The sequence below is a fragment of the Ochlerotatus camptorhynchus genome, unplaced genomic scaffold (genome assembly GCF_037179485.1).
Source record: "Ochlerotatus camptorhynchus isolate MF236.1 unplaced genomic scaffold, CSIRO-AGI_Acam_v1.1 ptg000467l, whole genome shotgun sequence".
NCBI lineage: Eukaryota > Metazoa > Arthropoda > Insecta > Diptera > Culicidae > Ochlerotatus > Ochlerotatus camptorhynchus.
In genome coordinates this window covers 3,379,492-3,397,304 of record NW_027040953.1, presented here as the reverse complement: position 1 = coordinate 3,397,304, position 17,813 = coordinate 3,379,492, and the positions used below count along the sequence as shown (strand labels likewise).

The window sequence follows — 17,813 nt, the reverse complement described above, 5'->3', positions numbered from 1 at the left end:
TCCGATTTGGAGCATGAACGAGGTTATGCGAGGCTGCGGGGCCAGCACACCAACAAACACACCAAGCCAGAACCTGCGAAAAAGGAACAAAATTCTCAGTTTGCACCGAATGGTTTTCTCAAGCGGACGCGAGAAACGGGGCGGTTTCGCTGGGCTTTGATCGGGAAGGTTGTTTTTCTACTATGTTGATAGGTAACAAACGCGTTGTTTTGCAATAGTTGACTATTGAAACAATATCCGTGACGGGTGCGGTAAGTTTGAACTAGGACGGAGTAGGCGTTGGTTCTGGTAAGCGAGAGCGTCCGTTTTGACAGATCGGAAGGGTTAGCCGAGTGTAAACATAGCATTGTTTTGCTGGGAAAAGGGCTCCGGATAAACGTGGTTCGGAAATTTTGCGATGCCGTCGGTCGTTGTCTCATGAATTAATAAATTATCAAAGCAAGAGACCTGTCCTGTGGTTCGGACGCGGTGCGGTCGTGGTTTCGTCGCTTCGTACCCCCTTCGACGTACGTACTGCGGTGGAGGAAAACAACTCGCGAATGCAAGGAGGAAAGCAAGCGAAAGAAAAAGATAAATAAAGTGATCTGGAGGAGAAGCGGTTGAAGAATCAGAATCATCGGAAGAAGCACTAGAATAAGAAGTAGAAGAAGAAGCATGAAAAATGATGCAATTATATAATTAAGAAGTTTGAAATATTTCTGTCTGTGTGTGATGTGAGCAGAGAAGCAGCTCAGCAGCGTCTTCGAGCCGTGCAGAGTTCTTTTTTTAGGGGTATATTATTATTTTTCACGGTCTCTCGGGTTTCGCGTGTGTGTCTTGTCTACCTACATCGAAGACGCGAAGGAGAAAAATTCTCAGCGATTAAGATCGATATCGCACACCGGCATTGGAGGCAGTGCAGCAGCGCAAAGGCTGAACGGGAGACAACACGTGGGGGTCAACATCGTCCAACAGCGATGGGGCCAATCAAGTTCAACCTGTCAGCCGGGTTGATGGTTTGTTTACTGACAACGGCAACATTGGTCGTCAGCGTCGTCCCAGTAGGCCATGCGACGGCGATAGTGACCGCAGATGATGGTGACGCCGCAGCGACAGCGAATAGAAAGCTGACAGCTGATGGCGGTCACCGGGAAGAGCCACCGCCAAAGCCGACGGCGCTGGTGAATGCAGGAAAACCGATGACAACAGCCACACAGTCATGCCGTGAGGCGTGCTCGCAAAAGGTAAGCTCACCGTGCGCAGGTTTCTGCCAGAATCGTATAACATTAAATGACAATGAGATTTCACTACAATATGGCGGACATGGCATATCAGCTCGCAACTTTGAGGGGCGAAAAAGTGATGATCCAGAGGACGTTGACAGATGCTATTTTCGCTCAAAACAAGAGCGAAGGAAAGCAAAGCTTTGACGGTTTGGGATTAAACTCATGATTATCTGCTCACTGTGCAGATTCCGACGGGATATCACCACTAAGGTGGGTCAACTTTAAAACCCCCTGATCCCCACTGCTTACTCGATCTGTTTTTAAGATCCTCAACACTTGAATTTGCAAGAGAACATTGCTCAATATTGTCCATACCTTAGACTTTCATCGAATTTGTTTGTTAAGCCGAACTTTTTGTCAGGGTAAACATCGATCTGGGGTAGGTTTTTAAAACAAACGATCAAACAGACGTTTCCCAACCAGTGTTGGAAAACTATCAAAAAATCAAATCTCACCAATGCCCAAGATCACGCTTGATTTTCGTAGACAAAAATTAACAAGCAAACATCTGCGGTTGATTTTGGAAGCTGTGATATCGCAGCTCGGAGTATCAAGCTAACAAAACTCACCAACTGCAAATCTCACCAAACTGTGGTGAGATTGAGTTTAATGATTTTTGCTTTACACCCGAATAGAACCGAACCTTCCATAAAGGCTTGCAGAAGTCCTTTCGTGTCTGCCATCGGTGAAGATTAAAAAGAGATAGCAAACTATACTTTGCCTTTCTAAGAAAACGATGTGGAACGGAATCATGTTTGTGTCGAGTCAGCTCTCAGCTTGATTTGTGCGCGTTGTGAATAGTCTCGCAATATCAAAGGAGCTTGTAAAATCAATATCAAGCATGATATTTTGTTTCAATCTCACGCGTGATATTAAGAGCTTATGAGAGCTGAAAAATATTATTTGATTAATGATTTTGCCAACACTGTTCCCAACACACAATTTGAGCTGATTAAGGCTGTGTTCCATATGTTGAATTTTCACTTAAATTTGACATTTCGAAAATAAATTATACTGTTCGAAAATCCCTCTGTCCGGTTTTCGTGAAGGTGTTTGTCAAAATTGATTCCTGATCGGTCAGAAATTAGTCTGCTGAAATAGCAGGTTTATTTGAAAAAAAATAATCTGTCAAATTTAAATAAAAATTCACCAAATGGAACACAGCCTAAGAGCTGAATAAGCCATTTTCTAGCAGAAGAAGCAAATGTTTGTTTTGGTAAGCTTTTATGCAACTTTCAATGTTTGTTGGGCTGTCACACAACATACAGACGAACTTTTGATACCCTGATCCAGGTTGGAGCTGAATCAAAAACAACTTCGGTAGTAGATTGAACAAACTACTATGCCGAAGACCGCAATTCAATTCAACAGCTTTGAGGAAACAAGGAACCTGGAAAGCTTAAAAAAAAACCTCGAAACCTGGAGGAACCTGGAAATCCTGGAATCTTTAGGGAATTTTATTTCATCTGAAAAAATCTGGAATTCTCTGGGTATTTTAAAACTTCATTATCAAGCAAATTGATAAGAATAGAATATATTGAAGTTCGACGGAATTTAAAAAAAATCTGGAGTGAATTGATCTTCAGTAACAACATAAAGGCTCAGGCTTGGATTGTGTTTTTTAAGGTTCTGATTATAGAGAGTTTCTAGTGATTTTAAACTTAGACTATTTTTTTGAAATCTTGGACCAAATGAAATCAAACATGGTTACATTTTCAAGAACCCAGATTTAAAAAAAAAACAAAGTTTTTGCAAAAGTTTCAAATTTTATGAACTTTAATGCATAAATTTGATGAGAATTTCCATGGATCACTATGGAAGATTTCTAGAGAAGTCAAAGAAAAACATCAGAGGACGCACAGTCGCAAATTATCACCACACGAAGCTACAGTTTTGTTTACTTCGCGCTGTGAATAATATCAAAATTATTGTGTGGATTTTTTCACGAAAATCAATTCAACGGATCCATTAGTGCCGGAAAATTGTGAACCAAGTGTTATTATTTAGACTTATGATGAATCTGGAGTGCTACAAAGCAAACAAATTACCATCATATCTCTATTGATATTAGCAACAAGTAGTGTATAGTAACTAGCTGGGAACCCGTGAAGCTCTCGGTTCTTTGGCATAGAAGTTTTTAAGTGAGTGTGAAACCATAAGCCGCAGTGCCCTTCTCCGGCCCCATGGTCGGCCACAACCGTGCACCCCCCAGTGACCCACCGGATGAGGGAACATTACCTGACTGGTTGCTAGGCGAAGATGAGCTCGGACAGGTTATTGCGCTACAAATTAGAGTACGTCAAACACCTGACGAAAATAGTGACGAAAATGAACTCAGCCTCCCATCCAATCCTTTTTTGATCGGTAGCGCAGTAATACTAGCCCTGGGCTCTGTTGATGCTAGAAAAGTCCATGCATCAAAGGAAGCACGAGGTAGCCGATACATTCTTCGAACAAAGTCACGATCAATCTGCGAAAAACTGAAACAAATCTCCGAACTGCCGGATCACACTCCTGTGGAAGTAATAGAACACCCTGGGTTAATTGTTGTTCAAGGGGTAGTGTATAAACGGCGCCGGTGGTGTAGTGGTAAGCGTGATTACCTCTCACCCCAGAAGGCCTGGGTTCAATCCCAGTCTGCGCCGCCGGGATGTTCTGAGGCATAACATCTCTGATCACGTCTTCCTTCGGATGGGAAGTAAAGCCGTTGGTCCCCGGTTCATGAGTTGATGGGTCGATAGGTAGGGTCCAGGTGTGGGAGCTGCCTTCCTGGCACGTCGGTAGCATTGGTGCTCAGCACGGAAAACAAGATCGACGGAAAAAACAAACCAAAGGAATAAAAAGGGGTAGTGTATGATCTGGATACTACAGACAAATCTGAAGAGTATATTAAGCAACACCTACAAGAGCAAGGAGTGTGTAGTGTACGTCGTATGACACAACGTCGTGCAAAAACCGTCACCAACACACCACTGCTTGTTGTCACATTCCATGGATCGATTTTACTAAAGTACATCTATTTTGGTGTACTTCGGATTAATGTACGGCAATATTATCAATCTCCAATGTTCTGCTATCGCTGTGCAAACTTCGGCCACACAAAAAAGAACTGCGACGATAGCAAAAATCAAATCATATGCCTAAACTGCTCAGGTACACACAAATTGATTGAGGGAACCCCATGCACTAAACCAGCGTACTGTAAAAAACTGTCAACAAAAACACTCTCCAACATCCAAGGAATGTCCAATCTATCGCGAGGAAGAAGCTATTATTCGGCTAAAAACGAATCGTGGCCTAACGTACGCAGAAGCTAGACGGGAATTCCGTGAAGCCAATAAAGGCTCCTCCTACGCGAGCGCTGTGCAATCAAGACTCCGTATCGAAGCAGAGGATAAGGATCGTACAATTGGGCTACTCAAAGCAGAAATCGAAACGTTGAAACAAATGGTATCGAATTTGAAGTCTCAGATAGGCAAAAACCGTCGTGACCCTCATCGCTCGACAAATCAGTCAAACATTGACTCGAATGGAAATGATTTCAGCGAGGATGCACCTACAGATGCTCTGAGAATTTCACCTCTGGCAGCAACAGTGAAAGCAGCTCGCTTAGTGGCACCTAGTCAACCGAGAGAATCGGCTCTGAAAGCAACATCCAAAGCGTTTCACATTAGTCTTGAGAGGATCGACCAGAAGCATACTGACAAGACACCTGATCATATGGACATTGACCCTACTAGAAGTAGCAAGAGAAAAGGTGTTGATAACAAGAAAGACAGCCCACCGGACTCCCCAGAAAGGAAAAGAGGAGGTTCGACTTCGGATTTAGGAAGAACCCACCGAAATCAATCCAAAAGAAATTAATTGACCAACAACCACAACTCTATAATTTTGACCCGGCTATGGACCCTGACACGACCTACGACCCCCGATATGACTCTGAAACCAACGAATACTCTGGCATAAAAATGGACCATGACCTTGGAAACCGATTGGATAACGACACCATTACTAGCATCAATGTTGGGCCTTAGTCAGGAATGAACACCTGTGGGGACTACGGCAGACACCCAGTGTCCAACAAATCCTCTTGGGGATCAGCCGAAAACAAAGTGCTAAAGCTTCCACTGAATGGCCTCAGCAATGCGGACTTGTATGATCAACTATACCACCAAACACAGAAGCAAAGCGTAAGCAGAGATATCTGCAGTCACAAGACAACATCTCAATTCAACAAAACTCTATTACGTGATTCGCCAAGCGCGAGGCATCCCACGTCGGCCCTGACCAGGGATGTACCGGGACTACCCGAAGCTCTGGCGGCAGCTGACGTGGGCCGCCTAACTCCACAGGCAAGTATCTTCTACTCTTCTTCTACTTCAAGTGCGTTCGTGCCCTGTTCGTGTACTTGCGTTCTTTCAGAGCACAACAATCCAGCATCCTCATCAGTACCAACCTTAATAAAAAATAACCATAAACGAACGATAACCTAAATCATTGAACTATTCCGCAAATGGTTTGGATGATACCCAGAACACGTCGTTAAGCAAATTAACCATACAATTTTTATTAGGGAATACCGTTCAACACCAATGAAAATCCCGAGTTACCATCAAATGACGACGAACATCTCTCAGAATCATCCAGATACGAGAACAACAAGACAACTCTTCAAATCAACAAAACTCTACTGCGGGATTCGCCAAGCGCGAGGCAACCCACGTCGGCCCTGACCAGGGATGTACCGGGTCTACTCGAAGAGCCTCTGGCGGCAGCTGACGTGGGCCGCCTGAACCCACAGGCAAGTATCTTCTCCTGTTCTCCCACTTCAAGTACGTCCGTACTCTCTTCGTGTACTTGCGTTCTTTCAGAGCACAATAATCCAGCATCACCACCAATACTAATTCCGCTCAACACCAATGAAAATCCTGAGCCACCATCACTTGATGACAAGCATCTCTTAGAATCATCCAGCTGCAAGAATAACAAGACAATCTCTGAAATCTACAAGACTCCACTGCGTGATATGCCAAGCGCGAAGCATCCCACATCGGCCCTGACCAGGGATGTACCGGGTCTACCCGAAGAGCCTCTGGCGGCAGCTGACGTGGGCCGCCTAGCTCCACAGGCAAGTACCGTCTCTTGCTCCTCTACTTCAATTGCATTCGTGCTCTGTTCGTGTACACTAATCCAGCATCCTCATCAACACCAATACTCACCAACACCAATGATTACTGTGAGTCATCACCACTTAACGACGATGTCCTTTCAGAATCATCCAGTTCCAATTCGTACAGTGAAGTAGGAAGAGTATCTCGTACTTTTGCTGTACAATGGAACATCAATGGACTCCGCTCGCATCGTGACGAATTGCTACTTCTCCTTACAAAATATCAACCAACAGTGGTATGTCTTCAAGAAACAAACACCTGGGAACATCAAGTTGCGGCCAACTACCTTGGAGGAAACTATCAGCTTCTACTTAGTCCTTGCTCATTCCACGGTAGGCAAGGAGCCGGTCTGGCAGTATAAGAAGGTACACCCTTTGAAAGACTTCAACTGCATGCTGATACCCAAGCTGTAGCCATAAGACTGTATGTACCAATGGAAATGACGCTGGTTTCAGTATACTTATCACTTAATGATAAGAATGCTGATGACAAACTTCGTAATTTGGTTGAGGAGCTTCCAAAGCCGATTGTTCTTCTAGGCGATTTGAATGCCCACCACTCTGCTTGGGGAAGCCAAATATCGCACAAAACAAACTCGGCTCAGAAAAGAGGCAACAAAATCTTACAACTAGCAATTGATCAAGACATGGTAGTCTTGAACAACGAATTGCACACCTGTATTGACCCTGCTTCAGGATACACACAAGCTCTCGATGTCTCTATCTGCACCGCTTCCATTGCCAATAAATTTACATGGAAAATAATCTCGGATTATGGGGACAGCGATCACTTTCCAATTCTTATTGATATCCCCGGCATTCCGACTGAACCCAGATTTCGTAAAAAATGGATCTACGACCATGCAGACTGGAGACGATATGGGGAATTATGTAGCAGAACACTGAGCCCTCAGGAGTCCTTCACCGTAGAACAATTCACCCACCTCATCACTTCCGCAGCTGAAGCTAGTATCCCTAGAACCAGTGGAAAAGTGGGAGTAAAAGCCGTCCCTTGGTGGAATCCCGAAGTAGGAAAAGCAGTGAAACATCGTAGGAAGAAATTACACACACTTCGGCGAATTAGCAACGACGATCCCCGGAAAGTTGAAGCACTCCAAGCTTTTCAAGCTGCCCGCTCAGTATGCCGTAAGATGATCTGTGAAGCAAAGCAGGGAAGTTGGGAAAACTTTGTACAAACCATAAATCCCAATAGTCCTAGCAGTCAAATATGGACCCGAGTCAATCAACTACAGGGGAAAAGAAAAAACAACTCGATAACTCTGAAGCTCCCACGAGGAGTCACCAACGATGCACAAATAGTAGCTGACGCGCTTGCAGACGAATATCAAAGAAAATCATCTGACGAAAATTACACCGAAAAGTTTCGAAGGACAAAACTAACAGGACATGTAACATTAAAAACATTACGCCCGAAGGACCATAAACGGTACAACGAAGAATTTTCGATAGATGAATTGATGTGGGCCCTAGATCGACGAGGAGGCTCCTCCACTGGGAATGATAACATCGGTTATCCTCTTCTACAACGCCTACCATTCTCAGCGAAGTTGTCGCTTTTGCAGTTGTACAATCAAGTATGGACAAGTGGCACATTCCCAGATGAGTGGAAAGAAGGCATAGTTATTCCAATTCCAAAACCTGATGGAGATCGGAGTAAAGCAGACGGATACAGACTGATTGCCCTTCTAAGCTGTCTAGGAAAAAAATTCGAACGCATGGTGAACCGTCGACTCCTCACAGAGCTTGAAAACAACGGCAAACTCGACCCTCGCCAGCACGCTTTCCGTGCTGGCAAAGGCACTGATTCACACCTGGCGCAGTTGGAAGCACTACTCAAGCTCAGCGAGAACCAACATGCAGAAGTAGTATCACTCGACATTTCCAAAGCCTATGACACCACCTGGAGACCCGCAATCCTCAAGACTCTGACAACATGGAAAATAAACGGCCGCTTGTTGAACATCATCATTAGTTTCCTTAACCACAGAACATTTAGGGTTACAGCTAATGGAGCAACATCCAGCATGCGTGTTGCAGAAAACGGTGTACCACAAGGATCTATTATGTCGGTCACACTATTTTTAGTTGCAATGCAACCTATCTTCGAAAAGATTCCACCAAATGTTCAAATTGTAGTTTACGCTGATGATGTAATTTTGATTGCAGAGGGACGAAACTTGGCACAAATTCGGAAACACTTACGAAATGCAGTTACCAACTGGGCTACGAGCGTTGGATTTGCTATCGCTCCGGAAAAATCAAAGTTATTACACATCTGCAAGATGCGAATTCTTGGTGTGTTGATAGATGCGAAAATTAATCTTCTTCAGCACTTTGCACAAACCAAACGTAGCTGTGTGCAGCGATTAAACATACTTCGAGTTTTGGGACGTCGTCTAGTGAGAAGCAACCGTTCAACTCTCCTTACCATCAGTGTTCACTCGGCTGTCGACAAAAGCAGGCCACTCTCGATGTGTGCTACGCGATCGTCTGTTTTCTCGGCAGCAACCATTGTGTGGTCCTCCTCATTGTTCTTCATCAGCAGTTCTTTTGGTCGATGCGTCGTCGACTTTGGAAAGCAACCATTTCGTGATGAGTGTGTGAGTGCTGACCACGTTTTGCGTCCATTGCTGCAATGGACGCGCTCTGACCCTCGTTGGCGTACAGCAATTTGCCATACAATGAAACTACTGGAAGCGGCTCCAGTTCTGATGGAGGAGGCTTTTTGGATAGCGGAAGACAAAGTGTTTATTATGTTGTACCTTTTGACTATAGTTTTAAGATGTATTGTATAGTGACCAAGAATCCTCGGCTCTGTAAAGTTAATTCGGTTGAGCCTTATCAAATAAATTAATAAACAACAACTCTCCTTACCATTGGTTCAGCTCTCGTGACTTCCAAGCTACTGTACGGCCTAGGTTTCACCAGCATCAACATCGAAGCTATGGAACGTACTCTAACCCCAACATATAATAAGGTGATACGACAAGCTTCTGGCGCGTTCAGAACTAGTTCAATTACCTCCATTATGGCTGAAGCGGGGTGTCTGCCATTTCGTCTAATACTAATCCAGCGCCTATCACAACTAGCAATACGACTTGTGGAAAAAAACAAATCAGTAGCCGACCTACCAGTGGTTAAGCGAGCATCTGATCTGTTTCTAGGAGTAACAGGAGTCTCCATGCCGAACATCTGTAGTGTTCTAAGACTAACCAATACAGAGTGGTATACTCCATCACCATCTATAAGTAACGACTTGAGGGAGAAAGTAAAAGCAGGCACTTCAAGTCAAGTTGTCGTGCCAATGTTTGTTGAGCTTGTAACAAATAAATACTCAACACACAGGAAAGTATTCACCGACGGATCTAAGGACAATGAGAAGACAGGTGCGGGAATCGTTACAGATACCAAAAGAACTGCCTTCAGTTTGCCAGGAAACTGCAGTATATTTTCTGCAGATGCTTTTGCGCTCAAAGCTGCTGTGTCAGAAATTAGCAAAGACGAACCAACAATCATATTTACCGACTCGACCAGCTGTCTAGACGCTCTTCAAAATGGGAAATCAACTCATCCTTGGATCCAAGCAATTGAACTCGAAGTTATTGGAACTAAACTTGTGTTTTGTTGGATTCCCGGTCACGCAGGAGTTCTGGGAAATGAGGAAGCTGACAAACTGGCAAATCAAGGGCGGAAGGGAATTCCACAAAACATGCCAATTCCTCCCCAGGATGCTATGCGGTTTATTAAACAAAGCATTTGGTGTGTTTGGGAAAATGTGTGGAGACAAACCTGGGCACACCTACGTCAAATCAAACCGACTGCAGGCAAATTTGTTGACAGAAAAAAAAATCATCTGAGCAGCGAGCTCTTACCAGGTTACGCATCGGACACACTCGGCTGACTCACTCTCACGTGTTGGAAAACAAATCTCCACCAATGTGCTGTTTTTGTGGAACTCTACTTACTGTGCATCATATACTTGCAGAGGATTTGCCGAATTTAGGCAAAACTGTGGAATCGATGGGACAATAACAAATGTTCTTGCAAACACCTCCAGCAAAGAAAAAGCAGTAATTAAATTTTTGAAAGATGCTAATTTATTCAAAGAAATTTAGTTCGTAAGATAATTCAATCTGTCATAAAAAAGAGACACGAGTGTCACAGAAGTGATAAAGTGTCACTAATAAATAATAATAATAATAATAATAATAATAATCAGAGGACGATTTTTTTTTTTAGGAAAGAGTTAGCTCGAAGGAACTCCAGAATCCAATGAAACGTAAGGAGAAATCAAAGGTAGTTCTGAATAGAATTCCAAGTGAATCGTTAGTTGGATTCAACGTAAATTTTTGAAGAGAATTCTGGGAAGCATCCCATGGAAATTGCAAAGAGAATTCAAAGAGAGTTCGGACTAAAACAGCAAAGTAATGTTGAGACTTTTCTGAGAGATTTGTTAGGAGAATGGAATGTGAATTCTAAGGTGAACTCCAAGGTACTTGTAAGTAGAACACCAAGAGAAAAGGAAAAATCCAAAGGAAATACTGATAAAAAAAAATCGAAAAATTATTCCATAACTACTCTTGGGAGGTTTTCAAAGTAGTAATGAGGAAAGTTTCAAGGAAGTTTCCAACCAATGTTAAAGGTAAATTTGGAAGGAATACTATTGAGAGTTTCAAGGTTGTTCTCGTAATCATCTTCAGAGAACTCAAAGAAGAGTGCCTAGGGAATTCTGAGGACAATTTCAAGGAATTCACGGAACCACTCCAAGAGAATTCAGAGTGGAATATAGAGGAAATCAAGAAGATTATTCTATAGAAATTTTAGACGAATACTTAGTAAATACTGAGGAGAGATATTTTCAGGAGATTTCTTTGGGGAATTTTTAGGTAATACAGCGAGCATTCGATAGAAAATTTCTATCATATTATGGAGCAAATTCTTAGGAAAGATCAAAGATTTTTAATCTAGCCCGTTTTTAATTTTTTGAAAAGCTTAATCGCGTTAGCTTTACGGAGCCGGTATAATTCATTGTTTCGTAACAAAGTTAACTTAATTCTAGGCCTAGTAGAAGTTGGGCCGAATATTCGTGGCTTACCCGTGGTTAGAGGGGTACATTATGGAAAGATATGATCAGGGAGGTGCTTGGGGAGGGGTTTAATTGTCTCATTAGAGCGTTGTCGTCAGTATATGAACGGTAGTGTGGTTCTAGATTCAACTTCGTCTGGAGTGTGTTAAACAGGTTGGCTGAAATGAGGCTCATAGATATATGGCATAGCGATGTTCCCGCATGTGGACTTACGCTTACATATTTATTTATCGCAATCAGCATCCTCACAGTGCTTTATTGTTGTTTTACATCAGCAGACTGGATGAAGCCCCAATGATGGTAACCTTATCAACTATAGTAAAAAACAATACATTCAAGCATGGTCATAGCATAAAAATCATTAAAAAACATATATCTTATAGTCAGTTACTCCTGCCGGCGAAAAACAGAAGAAAACTTTCGACGAAGCGCGTCACGGGAGAGATGAAAGTTGAAAACAGATGCAACTCTGTTGAATGTTATCTGCAGTCCGCAAATCGCACCGTACGCTCCATAATTTGTGCGAAGTAGAGGCAGTCTTAGCATAAAGTTATTATGAAGCGGTCGGGGTTGAACATTCGGGTCAATTTGCCTCAGGATAGCCTTGCAGGATATGGGCCACGGTTAGGGCTCTGCTTGTGTCTCTTCTAGCCCGGAGAAGTTCTAGGTCGATAAGTTGACAACGGCTTTCGTAACTGGGTAATCGAAACGGATCATTCCAAGGCAATCTACGCAACGCAAAACGAAGAAAGCGACGTTGAACAGATTCAATTCTCTCGGCACCGTTGTTGTAGTTTGGGTTCCAAACCGCTGAACAATACTAGAGCGTCGATCGAACAAGCAAACAATAGAGACATTTTTTAGCTATCCTAAAAATGAACCCTAAAGTCCTTGACGCCATATCAACAACATATGCAATGTGTTACTTGAATGAAAGCTGTGAATCCAAGATCACACCCAAGTCTTTCACCTGATTCACGCGTTCGATTGTCGAACCAAGCAGGTCATAGCTAAATATTATCGGTTGGTGTTTTCGTGAGAACGTAATAGCGGAGTATTTGGTACATTCAGCTGACGTTGAAGAAAGTGACATTCAGCAATGGAGCAGATTCGTAGGAAGATTTTTAAAATCATCTGCATATGCTAACCGAGGATCTTCGATGACCAGATGCACGTCGTTGAAGTACAGTATAAAAAACAACGGTCCCACGTGGCTTTCCTGAGGTATACCTGATGTGGCGAAGAAGCTAACTGATCTGCAATCTCATATGGCAACCTTTAGTTGCCGACCGGTAAGATATGATCGAAACCAACTCAGAAGATTACCGCATACACCGAGCCTGCCGAGTTCAACAATCGCAATAGCATGGTTCAACTTGTCGAATGCTGCGGCTAGGTCTGAATAAATAACGTCCGTTTGAACCCGATCCGACATGCTTTTGGTTATAGACGATGTGAGACACAGCAGATTGGTGATTATAGAGCGACGGACAGTAAACTCATGTTGATCAGCACTCAAATACTGCTTGCAATGGGACAGTAACGGTTCCATAATCACTAGCTCGAATAGCTTCGAAACGGCACTTAACGATGTGATTCCTCGATAGTTATCCACAGCTCGTTTCCTCCCATTTTGTGGACAGGAAACATGTGCGCAAATTTCCAGCAAGATGGAAATATGCTACTGGAGAGAGACATTCGGAACAGGCGAAGAAGCGGAATTAACAAGCTAGCAATATGTCTCTTCAAAAATACAAATGGAACTCCATCAGGTCCAGGATTGAAGGATGACTTGAGCAGAGTTGCGGTCTTAGAAATCATCTCAGTATTAACATAAATTGCAATCTGTGTTAGGGAAATTGCTTTTCGCAGGCAATCGGTGATAATTTTAATTATCATAGCAACAGTTGCACATTCGTGCAATTTTCAAAAGTGACAGTTTGAAAATGATTATGTTCTTAATTTAACAGATTCGTAGAAAAAATTCTGATTGATATTGAAATTGGTCTAGGCGCAGCTGAGTTATTAACGCTCAAAATCTTTCATAATTTTGTTACATGTTCCATTTTCGGTTTTCACAAAGTGTACCCCCATATAGAAATCACAGACGTAGTCTTATGTCAAAATTTACCGAGAATTAAATGGAGGGATAGCATGCTATAATGTTCTGATCGCGAGATATTCACGATCAATACCGAAATTTCGCATAAATGTCCAACCCGTTTTGTGTGTATTCTGCTGATTTTCACTGTTGCCAAATGCTTAGGGAACTTTCACAAATAACGTAGTAGTTGAGTGGGGAAGAACGGGGGGTTTCAGAAGTTGTGACCGGCCATGTGTTAGGTATAGTATGCGTGGGCGAGCTATCAGTTACGCCTAACCGAAGATAAAATGCGTTGTTTACAAAAGCTGCTATTTCCTTTCGAAAAAGTAATCGAGATTTGTAGAACGCGGAATCGTTGTCATTCAGGCAAAGTTGATGGCGATTGCGCCAGCAGCCAGAACTCTCGACGGGAACGACGCGCAAGGTTTGAGGTGCAAAACTTGTGGCAGGTGCCATATTATAAAAATCAAAATGTAAAAAGTTGTACATTAATTTAAATTTTTCAAACACCATCGAATTACCCCTTGACGCATCAAGCGTTCGCAAAAAGTTCACTCACCGAAATGTTCATTAGATGGTAAATGAGTTCTCTGTACCATTTCGGGCGCCAAAGCGTAATTCGATAGCCAAACGAAGAGTCTAAGCAAACCACGCGTAAACGCACGGACATCGACCTGCACAATTCTGCTGTCAGGATTTGTTGACCCGTCCCATCCTTTCATGCACTTCGGGTGGGAAGCGAATTGGCATATGCGTTAACTTGATAGAAGGAGAGTGCTTTCCTTCGTATTTTTTACAAAAAACTAGTATGCGTGAAGGCGATTTTTTGAACTTCGTGAAAATCAACTTCGTTGATTTCACGTAATTTCCGGCGACGAAGATTGCAATTCTTGCGCCTAATCTGAGGACCTTCAGACTTGATTCTTTCACTTCGTTCTGGTTTGTGGAAAAGGCGAGAGCGGTCCGAGTTTCAGTTATCGCGCCGTGGTGTGAATTTAAAGGTGAATTAGTAAACGTGAAAGTGTCTTTAAGTTTGTTAATTTAGATTTTCTTTATAAATTCCCTCGATTAGTTCGTTAGTTTTCGAAATTAAAGCAGAAAGTGCTTAGTGCGTTAGTTCGGCGGTAAGGAGTGTGCGAAGGTGTTTTGAAATCGAGGTAATTTTGTGTGTATAACTTTGTTGCAGATGTTGAATGCCACGCGACGGAATTTCTCTTTGGCAGATTTGTGGCAAGTTGCGAAGCTCTTCACACCACCCACATCAGTCAGCGACCATTTTCGACCCCATTTTCCAGCTTCAAAGAACACCCGGTGGTAACAGAGGCCAGAAAAGGGCAGCAAAAAGGTTTCCGCGCCCTAGGCACAGCGAGCAGCAACCCACTGGTTTCGAACCGGTGACCTCCCTCTCCAGCGGCAACCACTTTCCGCAGTTTCCCGTCGACGGTAACGACCATCGATGCGACGACCGTACCCCGTCTAGGTAGAAGACCACAACTCAGCGTGTGAGGCGTAGTTGGAAAACGACATCGGCTATGTGCAGTCCGCAGTAGCATAGTTTCGGAGTCCGTAGGAGTATCGCGTGTGGTACATGTGGGTCCAACCGGCATCATCGAGCAACCGCCAATTCCTCCACGCAAGTAGCGAGTCGAAACGTGAGTAACATGCATGTTAACAAAAATTCCCATGCGCATGGTGAGTTAAAGCCCCTAGCATAGCATAACCGTTAGCGTGGCCGCTGTTTGTTCAGCGGTTACCCATTTCGATCCGCGCAAGCGAACGCCAAACAGCTTTTTGTAGCACACACAAAATGAATACCATTCGTCGCACAGCACACTAAATAAATACCGACAGAAGAAGAAAGAAGAAAAGGACAGCTAACTAGAGGGAATGAATTTGAGATAGGCCTAGAATAATAAATTGTCGATAACGTAGGAGTACGAAAATAAACCATGATGAACAAGAGGTAGTTTGAATATGAATAGGATGCGTTTTCAATAAACCAACACACTTCAGATAAAAAAAAATTTTTGTTCATCATTTCCCAAAGTGATCTAGAAAAGCGAATGTAAGGCTTTTTCACGTTTCCGGTCGTTTTCTTTTGAAGTTTTTGCAGAGTTTTACTGGAGGAGTTGACCCCGAAACCAACCAGGATATCTCACTATTCGAACGGGATCCGTTCGAAGTGTTGTGTCAAGCCTGCCCGTGATGATAAAATCCGCGAGAGCAATTCATCGGTGGCAGAAATCGTTTCCGTGAATGCTTCATCCTTTTTATTGATTCTTTCATGACATAGGTCGTGGGCATTCCCGTCCTTACCGTAATCGATCAACAGCCAACTTGCTTCCTGCTCATTCATTTGGGAAAAACAGAACCTTCCCTGAAAGGTCTCATACGGTCGGGCAACCCTAGTCTCGGTAGATGGTCTCCCTCGGTAGTGGCGCTTAAGCCATTTTTACTCAAAAAACGGGAAACTCGTAAGGTTGTCGGGTTACAAACTCGAACGCTGCGCGCTTGAAAGGAACCGCTTCCTTCTTACTGCTGCTGCTACTGTTGCTGCTGCTACTACTGCCACATCCTCACCCGCCGTCCGAAGAGAAAATGAGTTGAGGCACAAAAGCAGTGCTTTTTATAACTTTTCAGATTCAAGCAGCACGATGTGCAACTAAATTTTACTCGATTATGACGACTGGGTTTGGGGAGAACGCTTATTTCATGAAAACAGTGATAACATTATCACTTTTTAGTTGTACATTTTTAAACAATTTTTTATGTAAAATTGAAAAAAAAAACATTTATTGTAGTAGATTTTGAGGGATATGTCCTATCGATTGGTGTATTTGGATTTTAATTTCAGCTTTAAATGACAAAGTTATAAGCGCTCAAAACCTTACACCTTTTCGTGACGGTTGCAATTTTTTCGACCTATCCCCAGTACCTTTGCGTAACACGTAGTCTACACCAAAAAAGGACGACAAAGAAAATAAATATATTAATATTGGGAATTCAGTGCCATTCTGGCTTTTTGAAGACTTTCCCTACGGGTAAGGAAATTACAATTCCTGTCCATTCATCCATTTTCTACACAGAAAAAAATTCTGAATTTTACCTATGGCGTGAAATCTCCCATCGTTTAATTTTGAGCTACAGTTGGAATAAACAACGAAATCGTTTACAAGCTTGTATGCAATATTGTTAATTTAAGCGATATTGCGCTTAAATTTACACGAAATATCGTGTAAATTTATGCCGAATCTAGTGTTTATTTTATATGCGCTATATCTCGCAGAAATTTACATGAACTTTTCAGACGGTGTAGTTCTGATTGTGGAATATGTATAATGTGCTCTGTTATCATTGGAAATCGTTCATGGAATGCCAAGTTTACGCTTACGTTCTGAACGACATAAAAGTAATCATCGTGCACATTAACAGCACATTATTTCCGTTAACGATCATGCAGCAAAGAGTCATCGGAGGAAAAAGTAAAACGACATGTTTATTGCTCCATCATTATAGTATGTATCCATTGCTTCCTTCACCGCCCAAAACAGTGATGAGTCAGTGGTGCTGCTCTGCATAGTTGTTACGACAACCAAACCCGAGCAAAGATCTATACCAAATTGATAACCAGTTCTGATACCCGCTTACTCAGAACGGGGAAACAATAAATACCCTTCCCAAGTAACATTGCAGGTTTTATCGCGGTTTTATAGTATTCTACAAGTCTAAATCATGGTCTACAGAACCCTCATAAAACCAAAATTGTTACTTGGGTTGTTTATATTTTGTATGCAAAATACGGTTCGAGTACAGTAATGACTCGATTTGGACAGCCCTGTTGTTGAAAATATTTTCGTATGTTCTACGAAATCCATGCGCTTTTTCAGTGATCTTATTGCACCGAAGTATATCTTAAACATCCATCTTGAAGATGAATGGGAAAGATTTGGAATTATGATTATGTAAAATTATTGAAAGATTAAAATCTAATGCGTACACGGCTTATAAAAAATAAATAAAATATCTGCGATATCTAGCGCACACGTGGTTAACGCTATATTTCGCATAAATTTACACGATATTTAACGTAAATTTAAGCGCGATATAGAATAACTCACCAATGTTGCATACAAGCTTGCAAACAAATTCGAGGGGAGATTTTACGCG

General features: G+C 42.5%; 1 protein-coding gene across 1 annotated transcript in view; it reads left to right on the top strand.

Annotated features, from left to right (window-relative positions):
- The first annotated feature begins 485 nt into the window (after positions 1–485).
- The window catches only part of LOC135712285 (transmembrane protein fend-like), a 480,560-nt gene continuing 463,232 nt past the window's right edge, over positions 486–17,813 (top strand). The window contains exon 1 of the mRNA XM_065235249.1: positions 486–1,223. Within this exon, the coding sequence (XP_065091321.1) occupies positions 957–1,223 (267 nt within the window). The 5' untranslated portion in view covers positions 486–956. The remainder of the gene's footprint in view (positions 1,224–17,813) is intronic.